General features: G+C 39.3%; 1 protein-coding gene across 2 annotated transcripts; it reads right to left on the minus strand.

Annotated features, from left to right (window-relative positions):
• Positions 1–5: 5 nt before the first annotated feature.
• znf622 (zinc finger protein 622) lies at positions 6–7,370 on the minus strand. Of its 2 annotated transcripts, none has more exons than XM_048163507.1 (7): positions 7,216–7,370; positions 5,938–6,492; positions 3,231–3,482; positions 2,994–3,156; positions 913–1,028; positions 529–672; positions 6–439 (listed from the first exon to the last, which is right to left on the minus strand). In XM_048163507.1, exons 2-7 carry the CDS (start codon positions 6,488–6,490, stop codon positions 306–308), a joined length of 1,362 nt encoding a protein of 453 aa, XP_048019464.1. In that variant the 5' UTR covers positions 6,491–6,492; positions 7,216–7,370; the 3' UTR covers positions 6–305. The 2 variants fall into 2 exon arrangements, with proteins under 2 accessions (XP_048019464.1, XP_048019463.1); XM_048163506.1 differs by having other exon boundaries at positions 3,231–3,485.
• Positions 7,371–14,301: the final 6,931 nt, after the last annotated feature.

The following is a 14,301-nucleotide window of genomic DNA, read 5'->3' on the forward strand; positions in this document are numbered from 1 at the left end:
AAGACTGACATTGCTTATTTTATTGATAATTTATACAGTATTATAATTCAGAAGTTGCACATACAATGTGTTTTTGTCTATAAGCAGTAATAAGATTAATATAAACGATATTATGAATACTTCACAAAACCAAAAGAAGCAATCGTGCATTGATGCCGGATGATTTGGATCTCCAGATATCCTCATCCACTTTAATCATGTGTGACTTTCCACCTTTATTCATGTCATTCTGATTTAACATTAGCAGCAGTTCACATCTCAGCTGGATCTACACACAGTCTCATTTAGCCTGTTATTACTCTGATTTAGAACATGATTTGAGCTCTGAAATGGGTCTGTTTGTTGGTGTTATTGCCCATGCCAATCTTCAGCATCCACTTGGACTTCATCCTCCGTACGTACTGCATGTCCTTCTGCTGCTGGCTCACGAAGCCCTTCCCTGCAAGAGAAGCCACGTTTAAACAGTCAGTGCTGCAGAAATAAAGTTAACCGCCGGTAAAAACCTGCACACCATCCACAGTGACGTACCGAAGTCTCCCGCCCAGCCGAGAGCTCTGTACTGTTTAAGGACTCGACCTACGGCCTTCTGGTTGTGTGCTGGAACCAGCGCCCTCTGGACACCGAACCGCTGCTTATAGTACCTCATCAGGGAGCGATGGCCGATCTTAGCCCCTGTGACACACGGCAAAAACAGAGTTTGGTCCTATATGCATTTTACAGGATTCAGAAATAAATGTCAGGAGGAAACGGGTTTGTTTAAAACGGGTGATTCCCTGCAGGTTGCTCCATGTCAGCCTTTCTTATGATGGGTTGATTGATGAAGTATTGCCTCATTATTTAAATTAGTTCATTTTGATATCTTGATAATGCTTGCACACAAAAGGTGTTGTGAGTACAGCTGTCAATCAGTACCTGAGGGCAGAGTGAGCTCCAGAGTCTCGTCATCAAACTCCACAGTCTTTTCCTCAGGCAGTTCACCATCCTTCATCTCCACATCATCTCCGTCTTTAGCATCAGGATAACTGCTCCTGTGTATTCAGAAGGACAAGAATTATCACAATATTCTCTTTTAATAGTCTTTTTTTTATTACTCCAAATGGGTCTGATGATGTTTGTACTTAAACTCAGAAACTCAGTAATAATTTTGGGAACCAAGTTGGTACTGAAATTTAAACAAAAGTGACGATACCAGCATTATAAGTGCTGTTGAGCGGATTCTTAAACACCTCTGATTGGCCATTGGGTTCACACGCTCAACAGATATGTCTCTGATTGGCCATTGGGTTCACACGCTCAACAGATATGTCTCTGATTGGCCATTGGGTTCACACGCTCAACAGATATGTCTCTGATTGACCATTGGGTTCACACGCTCAATAGATACGTCTCTGATTGGCCATTGAGTTCACACGCTCAACAGATACGTCTCTGATTGGCCATTGGGTTCACACGCTCAACAGATACGTCTCTGATTGGCCATTGGGTTCACACGCTCAACAGATATGTCTGTGATTGGCCATTGAGTTCACACGCTCAACAGATATGTCTGTGATTGGCCATTGAGTTCACACGCTCAACAGATGTCTCTGATTGGCCATTGGGTTCACACGCTCAACAGATATGTCTCTGATTGACCATTGAGTTCACACGCTCAACAGATGTCTCTGATTGGCCATTGGGTTCACACGCTCAACAGATATGTCTCTGATTGGCCATTGAGTTCACACGCTCAACAGATATGTCTCTGATTGGCCACTGGGTTCACACGCTCAACAGATACGTCTCTGATTGGCCATTGAGTCCACATGTTCAACAGATATGTCTCTGATTGACCATTGAGTTCACACGCTCAACAGATGTCTCTGATTGGCCATTGGGTTCACACGCTCAACAGATATGTCTCTGATTGGCCATTGAGTTCACACGCTCAACAGATGTCTCTGATTGGCCACTGGGTTCACACGCTCAACAGATACGTCTCTGATTGGCCATTGAGTCCACATGTTCAACAGATACGTCTCTGATTGGCCATTGAGTCCACATGTTCAACAGATACGTCTCTGATTGGCCATTGAGTTCACACGCTCAACAGATATGTCTCTGATTGGCCATTGGGTTCACACGCTCAACAGATACGTCTCTGATTGGCCATTGAGTTCACATGCTCAACAGAGATGTCTCTGATTGGCCATTGGGTTCACACGCTCAACAGATACGTCTCTGATTGGCCATTGGGTTCACACGCTCAACAGATACGTCTCTGATTGGCCATTGGGTTCACACGCTCAACAGATACGTCTCTGATTGGCCTTTGAGTTCACATGCTCAACAGATACGTCTCTGATTGGCCATTGAGTTCACACGCTCAACAGATATGTCTCTGATTGGCCATTGGGTTCACACGCTCAACAGATACGTCTCTGATTGGCCTTTGAGTTCACATGCTCAACAGATACGTCTCTGATTGGCCTTTGAGTTCACACGCTCAACAGATATGTCTCTGATTGGCCATTGAGTTCACACGCTCAACAGATACGTCTCTGATTGACCATTGGGTTCACACGCTCAACAGATATGTCTCTGATTGGCCATTGGGTTCACACGCTCAACAGATACGTCTCTGATTGGCCATTGGGTTCACACGCTCAACAGATACGTCTCTGATTGGCCTTTGAGTTCACATGCTCAACAGATACGTCTCTGATTGGCCATTGGGTTCACACGCTCAACAGATATGTCTCTGATTGGCCATTGAGTTCACATGCTCAACAGATACGTCTCTGATTGGCCATTGGGTTCACACGCTCAACAGATATGCCTCTAGATCAGGAACTTCTATCCATTGGTCATTGATTAAAAACTATAAAAACTAAAATAACACTGGAACCCAAAGTAAATTTATACAACTTGAAATGTTGAAAACATCGTCTGACACTGATATGGTGGCCGATATATTGTGCATCTTCAGAGGATATTAACAAACGTCGGTGTACCTGAAGTCGTAGAAGTCAGCGAACTCGAGCGCCGCGTCTCCGTCTGTGAGGAGTTTGCAGTGGCTCTTGTCGGTCATGTGTGCCTGAACTGCTTCTGTAGAGTAGAAGGACTTGCCTTTCTCGTTACACCATAAGCACACCTTCCCGACGCCAACCTTCTCTCCTGCAGAACAACACACAGATTAATGGAAGAAGACCGACTCCACCTCCATAACTCCGGCTCTCTCTCTGGCTCACCCAGGTATGAAATGAGTCCTCTCAGGTCCACCAGAAACTCGATGTCTGGGAGGAAGAAGCTGTGCGTTTTGGTCATGTGTGCCATGTTTCGGGAGAGTGAGCGGGAATGATGTCCGCAGAACAGACAGTCGGTCACTGGGATTGTACCGGGGGCCAGAGCTGCTGCCGCAGATGCGGAGTCCTCCTCCATCTCCTCCTCTTCATCATCATCATCATCATCACCATCCATATCCTCATCAACGTCCTCCCATCCTTCAGAGAAAAACAAAGTTATATTATTATGTAGTCTATATGACAGACTTGCGCTGTACTGAACTGTATTTTCCTTTTTGAAGTGATTTCAATCATATTTCAAGCAATTCAAAATCATAATGGAGGACAGTGAGCATCTGAAGTGTCTCAGATATATCGGCAAAATGTTCTTATCGTGCCGATAATGATAACATTAACCCTTGTGCGGTCTTCGTTTGGGTCTTTGGGGTCTCCAGGCAACATAATGTAATTTTGTAACAAAATAACTTTTTTTTTTAACACAAATGTAATTTTACTCTGTTTATTAATGTTTTTACCCCACATTTGTGCAGTTTTTGGAGGATTTATCATATCTTTTACATTTATATGAATAAATAAATATTTTGTTGAATAGGTTTTTATACAAAAACAGCTTTTTATGTAAAATTCACTTTATAAAAACCCACATTTCTAACTTTCATTCATGGGGATAACATGGATAATTTGACATGGTTTAGTGTGAGATTTTTGCCCATCTTTTGGAAAATGCAGTTTTAAAAGTAAAAAATGATCAATTTTTCCAGCAGATGCTGCAGAGCTCCACTATTTGCTGTTTGACTGACTGAAAGACATCTTTACACAAGTATTTTCAGCTGATTCATATCTAAATATTATCAAATCACAATTAGAACATTAAAAATTACATTTAGTCAAAGTTTAGCATTTTTTTGTACTGAAAAAATATAAGTTTTTCAATAATGTTGATTTTAAGGATGAATTTTGTCCATTTTCTAAGCGGGGTCTCATCATAATGTAATAATATTGATTTCTTTCAGTACAAAAAAATGCTAAACTTTTACAAAAAGTAATTTTTATTGTTATAATTGTGATTTCATAATATTAGATATGAATCCAGCTGAAAATTAGTCTGGCTATCACCAGACCAAGCTCAATTTAAAATTGAACATTGGTCTGGGGAGTTTGCTATGTATTTCCTACTGCACAAGAGGCGTGATCAACGAGCATTAGTCACGCAATTGGATAGTCCTTCAACCAATCAGATCAACGATCCGGGTGACGTACTTTGCAGAGCGATGCGAAAACTCCAGACAGGTTTACCGTGTGTCTCAATCAGCTCCCTAGTTCAGTAGTCAGGGCACTGATCAGGGAATCAGCCACATTCACTTTCATGATATACTGATTCACGACCTAGGGAACTAGGGAGCTGATTGAGACGCAGGCTAACTAAAGAAGTCATTCAGCATCGTCGAGAGGTTAAAAGGCGACTCTGATACTGTTCTGGTTCAGTGTAAATGAACGCGGAATATAGCCGCCCTAAACTACGTCATTGTCATGACAACCAAAAAGAATCCCAGTCAGCTCAGGCGGCGCGAGATTCAAGAAGCAGGAGACGAAACATATAGAGCAAATAATAAAAATATTGTCTACCATCAAGGGGCATTGAAGTAAAAGAGTCCTGTACTCACATCGTGAAGCAAACCACCAAAATAACAGCAGAGAATCATCGTGTGTCATTAATCGCCGTTTGTAATCTTCCTATGAAGAGACTGTCGGATCAACGCTCTGCTACATTTCTCTCAGATAAGGTAAATGCTTAACACAATCAGCGTCACTGTGATTGTGCATTGTTATATTGAAGAGACGGGTAGATCAGATAGAGTTTGAAAGCTGCTTGCCGTCGCTTCTCTATCGTCATCGTGTTATACCCGCCAATAGCGATCAAGGTGGATAAGCCAGTCTGTGATTGGTTCCTGCAAAAGTGTAACAGCGCAGCAGAAATGAATGTACGGGTTTCCAGACTGAGTTGCCGAGCGAAATCAAATCGCCGGCAGATCAGGCTGCGTTTACCCAGACTAGCTGAAAACACTTGTGTAAAGATGTCTTTCAGTCAGTCAAACAGCAAATAGTGGAGCTCTGCAGCATCTGCTGGATAAAGTGATCATTTTTTACTTTTAAAACTGCATTTTCCAAAAGATGGGCAAAAATCTCACACTAAACCATGTCAAATTATCAATGTTATCCCCATGAATGAAAGTTAGAAATGTGGGTCTTTATAAAGTGAATTTGACAAAAAAAAGCTGTTTTTGTATAAAAACCTAATATTGTTTAATTTATTTATATAAATTTAAAAGATATGATAAATCCTCCAAAAACTGCACAAATATGAAAAAAAAAAAAAATTATTTTGTTACAAAATTACATTTTGTTTCCTGGAGTCCCCAAAGACCCTGAGTGTGACTTTATTTCTACACTAACAAAAACAAGATATCGCTCCAATTTTTTTAATTATTTGTAGATATAGAAAGTGTTAACACCTGTACAAAGTTTCATGTCATTTGGACAAAGATAACTTTTTTTTTTTATTTTAGCAAACGTCGTTTGGGGTCTAAAAGCCCCTATAAGGGTTAAAAATGATCATATGGTGTCCGATATCTCGTGCATCCCTAATTCTTACCCTCCTCCTCCTCTTCTTCACCCTCCTCATCTGTGATCTTCTTGGCCTGCTGCTCGAACCACTGCAGCCGAGGCGGTTTGTCCGGCCGCTGTCGGACCCGTTTCTCTGTGGGCGTGGCTTCAGAAGGGGCGTGTCTCTGCTGCTCCCTGAGAGCTTTCTGAAGCGCCTCATTCTGTGCATCTTTGTCTAGCTCCGCCCCTTTCTCCAGATTCTTCTCGTTCATTCGCTGGACAGTCTCCTGGGCGGCGGCCAGGGCTTTCCTCTCGGCCTGCTGGTGCTTGTTGGACTGAATATGATTGGTGTAGGCGTTGTCAGTGGAGAACTTCTTGTTGCAGGTGGCGCAGTAGGCCGAGCCGTGTCCGGCGACCTGGCTCTCCTGCTCGGCCGCTGCCCGCTGCGCCAGCACTCGCTCCTGGAAGTTTTCTGCGGTGACCGGAGGCATGTCTGCAACCTTCCTCTTCAGATTGTAGCGGTGCCAGTCTGTCTTATAATGCGCCCGCTGGACCTCGCCGTCAGAGAACTGCACACGGCAGCTGATGCACGTGTACGACATGCCTGCAGGAAACACAAACTCATTCTTTAATCCTGGAGGTCAAAACTGACTGAAGACAATAATGAAATTAATACACTGTATTTTAGTTAAATGATATTTTTGTGTTTGTGTGTGTGCATGAGTGTCTATTTATACATGGAAACATCTTTTTTTATTATGTGATTAATAAACTGTGTGGAATAAAAACACATGCAAAAAAGCATTGTTTACCCATCATCTACAGCAAAAATACTATGATATTGGAATTTGAGGATGCACCAGTAAGGATAAAATTAATATTTTAAACAATTATTATAATTCAGCACAGTAACTTCGTGTTTTCCATACCAAACCACTGCTACACCAAATATAAATAGATAAATAAATAAAAACATTTGAGGAATTGTACTTTTTGACATGTAGCTCTCGTATGTAACCAGTGTGACAACTAGCCCCGGTCTGTTCTTCAATACATAAACAAACGTAGATAGAACACTCACACGACACGTGACGTTTTAACATATAAAAGAATATAAAATTAATTAAAACTCAGTCCAGTAGTCATATAAGATCATAAGTCATATTATGCTCTAGTCTAGATCAACATAAGACTGTACCAAATCAATAAACCTCGTAAAATTCGAGTAATGTTATAATCATAACAATAACTAACGTTAGGCTATGGGGAAGATTTCCATTGAATGAAGTCATTATAGTCATAGATCTGAAAGAAAGTATGCTCTTACTTGGTTTATTTGATCCTCGCTAGTGGAAGTTCACAGCTCTGACAACACGAGGATGGAAACAAAACAACCTTTGAACTCGAGCAGCAGTGATCTTACAGACACAGCGCCACCCTGCGGTGTGGAGGACACACCCCTCGCCTGTGGCTTCTTCAGATAAACTCTTCAAATCGCCCTCATTAACTATTCCTTACAACTAATGTAGTGTACTTGAAGGAGTGAATTCAGACACTGAGAGACGCTTTTGCTGTTTAATATTCATTTAAAAACTGGCAGCTCCAGTAGTATCTATGAAAATATTTATCTTGAACTCGGTCTTGAAAACTAGCATTTATAAACCTTGTTAAAATGTTTAATAATCAATTAAAAAGGAATGTACACCTGTTAAAGTGTTAGTTCACCCAAAATAATGTCATTAATTACTCACCCTCATGTCGTTCCACACCTGTAAGACCTTCGTTCATCTTCAGAACACAAATTAAGATAATTTTGATGAAATCCGATGGCTCAGTGAGGCCTGCATAGCCAGCAATGACATTTCCTCTCTCAAGATCCATTAATGTACTAAACATATTTAAATCAGTTCATGTGAGTACAGTGGTTCAATATTAATATTAGAAAGCGACAGGAATATTTTTTGTGCGGGAAAAAAAACAACTTTTCAACAATATCTAGTGATGGGCGATTTCAAAACAGTGCTTCAGAGCTTTACGAATCAAATCAGTGATTCATAAGAACACATGATTTCAGCAGTTTAGCCATTTGATAGGAGATCTGAATCACTGATTCGTTTCGTTAAGCTCCAAAAAACGGCATGAGGATGAGTAATAATCAATTAAAAAGGAATGTATACATGTTAAAGAGTTAGTTCACCCAAAAATAAAAATAATGCCATTAATTACTCACCCCCATGTTGTTCTAAGACTTTCGTTCATCTTTAGAACAAAAATTAAGATATTTTTGATGAAATCAAAAATAGCCAGCAATGCCATTCAAACTCTCAAGATCCATTAATGTACTAAAAACATATTTAAATCAGTTCATGTGAGTACAGTGGTTCAATATTAATATTATAAAGTGAAGAGAATATTTTTTGTGCGCCAAAAAAAAATACAAAATAACGACTTTTCAACAATATCTAGTGATGGCTGATTTCAAAACAGTGCTTCGGAGCTTTACGAATCGAATCAGTGATTCTGCCAAAGTCACATGATTTCAGCAGTTTAGCCATTTGATAGGAGATCCGAATCACTGATTTGATTCGTAAAGCTCCGAAGAACAACATGAGGGTGAGTAATGAATGACATTATTTTCATTTTTGGGTGAACTAACCCTTTCAGCTGTAGCCACATGGACAAGGGGTTTGGAATAAAGATGGATGGATGATTCAGTTGCGGGCGCCATCTTCTGGCGAGACGTGGCTATTCATTCGACGCGACCCTCAGAGTCAGTGTTGCCAAGTCCAAGGGTTTCCCGCAAAATCGGGCTACACTGTTGCCGGGGGTTGTTTTTCATGTACGCTAGTTGAAGTGACCCCAAATAACATGATGTTTATCTCCTGGAACGCCAAAAAGCGGATTTTACCCCCGTAATGCGATTTTTACCGGGGGATCCCCCTTGAAACGTGATTGAGCTAGTTTTGTGTAGCAATTGGATGGGTTTTGTTGTGAACACCTAGCAACCCTGCTCACAGTGCATTATGGGTATTCTCTATTCGTTGGCTGCATTCGAAAACGTAGGAAGCTGACTTGTTGCCTCGCTGCCCTATCAGGCAATGACTCACGAAACTGATTTCAGGCAGACTTCTGAGGCAGCGTAAGTTTGATCTACCTCAAAATAATGTGAGCAAATATTATTAGATCGAGCGTGTTCATCGTTTGAGCACTTAAAGGGATAGTTCACCCAAAAATGACAATTCTGTCATCATTTTACTCTCCTTCAAGTTGTTCCAAACCTGTAGAGATTTCTTTGTTCTGCTGAACACAAAGGAAGATATTTTGAAGAATGTTTGTAACTGAGCAGATCTCGCCCTCCATTTACAATCATAGTATTTTTTTTCCTACTATGGTAGTCAATGGGGGGCGAGATCTGCTTGGTTACAAACATTCTTCCAAATATCTTCCTTCGTGTTCAGTAGAACAAAGAAATCTCTAAAGGGTTGGAACAACATGAGGATGAGTAAATGATGACTGAAGCAGTAGGTCATCTGGCAACTTTTTCTGTGAAAATTCCACCAAGGATGTGCAATAAAAAGATCAAAAACATGGTAGATAATATCAATGCTACTTGTATTTAATTAATGCAGGTGAACCGTAATAAGCTTTAGAATAGGCTTATAAGTATAATTTAAAAAGAAAATCCAAACACATTGATAATACTGATAATATAATGTTCTTTTTAAGTAACTGCGCAAAGTGTCACAGCCTCTTTCATGCTTCCTGAAGGCTGAAGCTTTTAGTAAAACGGTAATTTAGGAGATGATTATTCTTCATTTAAAATTGTTGTTAACAACTATTGTGACCTTGTGTAGCGCACTTTAACATGATTCAGAGCTCATGGACATCTGATGAATTAAGTCAAAGCACTTTTTTAATAAAGAATTGTAAGCCACTGCAGTGTCTCCCGTATTGTCTGACACTGGTAAATCTGCATGGAGGCGACGTTTCAATCAGCACGAGAATAAGCCGGCAGTTGAAATGTTTCTATACCTCAGGGACATCACAACCTTGGAGACTTCATAGCATTAATGCTGTTTGTATGACTTCTCGCTGTCACCGCTCAACTGAAATTAATTGTGGCCCAAGGGTCACTGTTCCACTGTATTAATTAATATTCACACGCTGCCCAAAGAGAAAACAGTGGCAATTTATTTATAATGGCTCAGAGAGGGGAGACTGACGTTGATGCCGTAGAGAGAGAGGATGAAACTACAAACCTGTGACAGAAGAGACCTCACCTCACATAACACACACCATGACAATGATTCTGTGTTATAACTTCTGCATACATTAACTGATTTTGATGAAACTTCAGCTTTGTGTTCGTTGTAGGAGGCCGATCACATGGTCATAGAAGTGTGTCACTTTCAAAATGCTTATTTTTTATTTTTACCTGATTTGCTTCAGTCTTCGTTAGAATAATGTCAAGACACCGCAGATGCACACCTGTGAAAGGATTCTTGATATCTTGAATACTGTTGTCATGGCAACACTTAAAACTTTTATAATATTCTTGGGTGTTTTTGAGGCTCTTAGCATGCTTCAAATTGCATGAAACGTAAAAGTTGTCGGCCAGTAGGCATGGGAAAATCCTTAGAAATGGGCGGGGAGGAGGGGCTCTATAGCGCCACCTTTTGACAAAAGTTGAGGGGTTAGTCTTACTTGCAGTCACCAAACTCTGTAAATTTATTGTTCACATCAAGCTGGACAACTTTATAATTTATAGTCATTAGCTCCAACCCACAGGAAGTCAGATATTTTGGTTTGAATGTGGATTTTTTTAATAATCAGGCTCTGAGTTAAGTACTCCTCATAGGAGATTCATGCAATCGCCACCAAACTCGGTCAACACGAATCAAAGACACTGAATGAAACAAAGACTGTAAATTGCGAACAATTATAGGATATCTGGAACAGTGTTGCCATGGTGAGGAATTAAAGTAATGAAAAACATGGAAACAGGAAGTGTCTCATATCGTGTAAAATTATTGTTTGCTTTAACTTAAATTAAGATTGTATGTTGCCCGCCATATACAGGTTTCCTTAAGCCACCGGGGTGGCTATGGCGCTAAGGTTTGGGCCCATCATCGCTGCTTGCAGCTATATTTTGAATTTAATTTTATTTTAATTTTACATTGAGACAATGCAAAAGTCTTTAGCGACAGAGATTAATTATATATGTATAAAATTGTATTGATCCCAAACTTTTGAATGGTAATATATATTGCTAGAAAAATACAAAAATGTCTCTAAGTATTTAATGTACACTACCAATATTTAATGTTTTACTACTTTTATTTAGCAAGAATGCATTAAATTGATCAAAATTGGCAGTAAATGAATTTATATTGTTATAGAAGAGTCCTGAAAAAACAAACATTTCCACAAAATCTGAAGCAGCACAACTGTTTTAAATATTGATTATTATAATCAGAAATGTTTCTTGAGAATCAAATCATCATATTAGAATGATTTCTGAAGGATCATGTGACACTGAAGGCTGGAGTAATGATGCTGAAAATTCAGCTTTGACCAATTTTTGAAATATATTCAATATTTACAATTTTTGATCACCTAAATTCAGCTTTTGTGAGACTTCTGAACGGAAGTGTGTATTGAAGCAGGTGCAGTGAACAGAACATAAAAACAACACACATTTCAAAATAAATAGTTTTAATAAATTAAGAGCTGGGAGAGCAGGAAGTCTTGGTAAAAGGGGTTATGTTATTTTATTAGTCTTAAATTTGTATCTACAACGAAGGGACAAGCAAAAAAATAAGCAACAACTCCATGAAAAAAAAGAAAAGAAAAGAAATCAAAGATAGAGAGAGAAAAAAAATACATTATTGAAGCACTTTTTCCATCCTTTTTTTTTCTTTTTAATAAGCAACTTTTAAATCTAAAAGTAACTTTACAATATAAAGAAACATACAAAGAACATCTTAATTTACTACACGAGACAGAAAGAGTCCAAACTACCCTAAACATGAAATACAAAGCAAACCCAGGAGACAGACTGCTTCATACTCAATACTGCTCTCGGCCCTCGTCTCCTCGCTAATGTTACAGTATCGTACAGCGTCACAAGAGAATCACAGAGACGTGAGTGGTTTACATACAGAGGACTGGCCGAGGAGAAGAGAGACTGCAACCTAGAAAACACTAGAGAACGGGAAGGACACTTCCCTCCATTTTAGTACTTTTTTTTTTTAAATCCTCACTCTTTTTTTGTTCGTTTTTTAAAATTTAAATAGATAAAAATCCTTCATAGTAAAGTTTGCAATGCGTGGTCCCTTTTGCACATAAAGAGACGACTTCCCGTGTTCGTGTATGTCCATATAGGCGATGTGTTAAAAGGTGGGCTGCTGTCTGGAAAGTGCAAAGTGAGGACACGTCCGAGAGAGAGCGCTCCACGAGCGTCTACGAGGAGCCAACGGTACTGTTCTCCTAAAACATGAGCGCTCGTTTACTAAGTAGAGGCTGACAAAATCTTTACATTTGCATGATTTAGTACATCTGTACAGAGTCAAGGACAGAGAATGGCGACTCTTTACATTTCTTTTTTTTCTACCCCCAAGATCTCGTAGTATTCATTGGTAGTGACTGAAATATCAAAAACATGTTGATGATATCAAAATGCACTTTACAGTATTTACAAACAAAGAAAGTAATAAAATAAGATAAACGCTGTATAAATGTGTGTTTCTTGTTGTCGTTGCGCTGTGGAGAACTTACAGGTGATTAATGTGTGTGTGGACATCGTCAGCAGGAGGATTTACCGCTTCCTTCTGACCCCTAATGACCATTTCACTGAGATTTCCAAAAACACATTTTGTTTAAAGGACACAAGACAAAACGAGACAAACAAACGGGCTGTCGGGCACACTGAGCTCAAATATCCCTCATTCAGTAGTCCCTAGACGACGTCATATTACTGACCCTTCATTTTAGCTCAGGAAAGGTCTGGATGTGGCTGACATCTCATGTTTTTGCAGGTTATATTAGGTGTAATCATAGACTGTAAAAAAAAAAAAAAAGTGTGTCCACTTCCTTCCACTGTAGAAAAAATGAAGCCAAAATAGCCCAGAAATGGCCGCTGACATCATGCTCCAATTATGTATTTTGGAGGTGGAGTCTGAGCAGCACAGCTGTCAATCATGACGTCACATCCCATTTCTACAGCATCAAATGACTAAAAACATACTCTTGAACAAACATCAGCGTGATGAGAACTACTTAAAATGACAGAAACCATCTTAGGGATGCACAATATATATCGGCCACCATATCGATATCGGTCAAAATATGTTAATTTTTAATGTTATTGTTATCGGCCTGATAAGAACATTTGGCCGATATATTAAAGCCGATAAATAATGGATTATTTTTCTAATCAGAATCTCAAAAATTAAATAATTTAGATTTAGATTTATCGGCCAATATATCGGTTATCGGCTTTCAAATATAAATAATTATCGGTTATCGGTATCTGCCAAAATTTGAGACTTTTGTTTTTGTAATCAGGCTCTAAAAACTTGCATAAAAATTTGGATTTAGATTTATCGGCCAATATATCGGTTATCGGCCTTCAAATATAAAATAATTATCGGTTATCGGTATCGGCCAAAATTTGAGACCTTTTTTTGTAATCAGGCTCTCAAAAATTATATAAAAATTTATATTTAGATTTATCGGCCAATATATTGGTTATCGGCTTTCAAATATAAATAATTATTGGTTATCGGTATCGGCCAAAATTTGAGACTTTTGTTTTTGTAATCAGGCTCTAAAAACTTGCATAAAAATTTGGATTTAGATTTATCGGCCAATATATCGGTTATCGGCTTTCAAAAATAAAGAATTATCGGTATCGGACAAATTTTCATATCGGTGTAGCCCTAAAAAAAAATACTTGAAGTGTAATTGGATATTTGAGTTTGGCTCGCGTCCCTTTTGATTACATTGAGAGGGCGGGGTTTATGACCTATACTGCAGCCAGCCACCAGGGGGCGGTGGAAATGCTTTTGCTTCACTTTTCAGGACACGAGTGAAATTAAGGAACACATAATTAACAAAATGTGTGTGAGGAGGAGGATTTCGTTCCACAGCTGACAAAGTATCCAGTATGATGAGCACCGAGCCAACAGGAACTTCATAATGTCACGTGACCTGTTCAGATTCATGCAAAAAAGAAAGCACGTGGGTCTCCGGCGAGGGACAGAACGATACAAATCTTCAGGAGGTATCTTAGACTGGCATATTTACATGTGTACAATATGTCCTGACGGGTCGCATGCGAGACGTGTGCGCCATAAATCAACAAAAACAACAAATAAATACGTTATGAATCACGGTGTCGTGTGTTTGAGTC

This window comes from Megalobrama amblycephala, linkage group LG17 (genome assembly GCF_018812025.1).
Source record: "Megalobrama amblycephala isolate DHTTF-2021 linkage group LG17, ASM1881202v1, whole genome shotgun sequence".
Lineage (NCBI taxonomy): Eukaryota > Metazoa > Chordata > Actinopteri > Cypriniformes > Xenocyprididae > Megalobrama > Megalobrama amblycephala.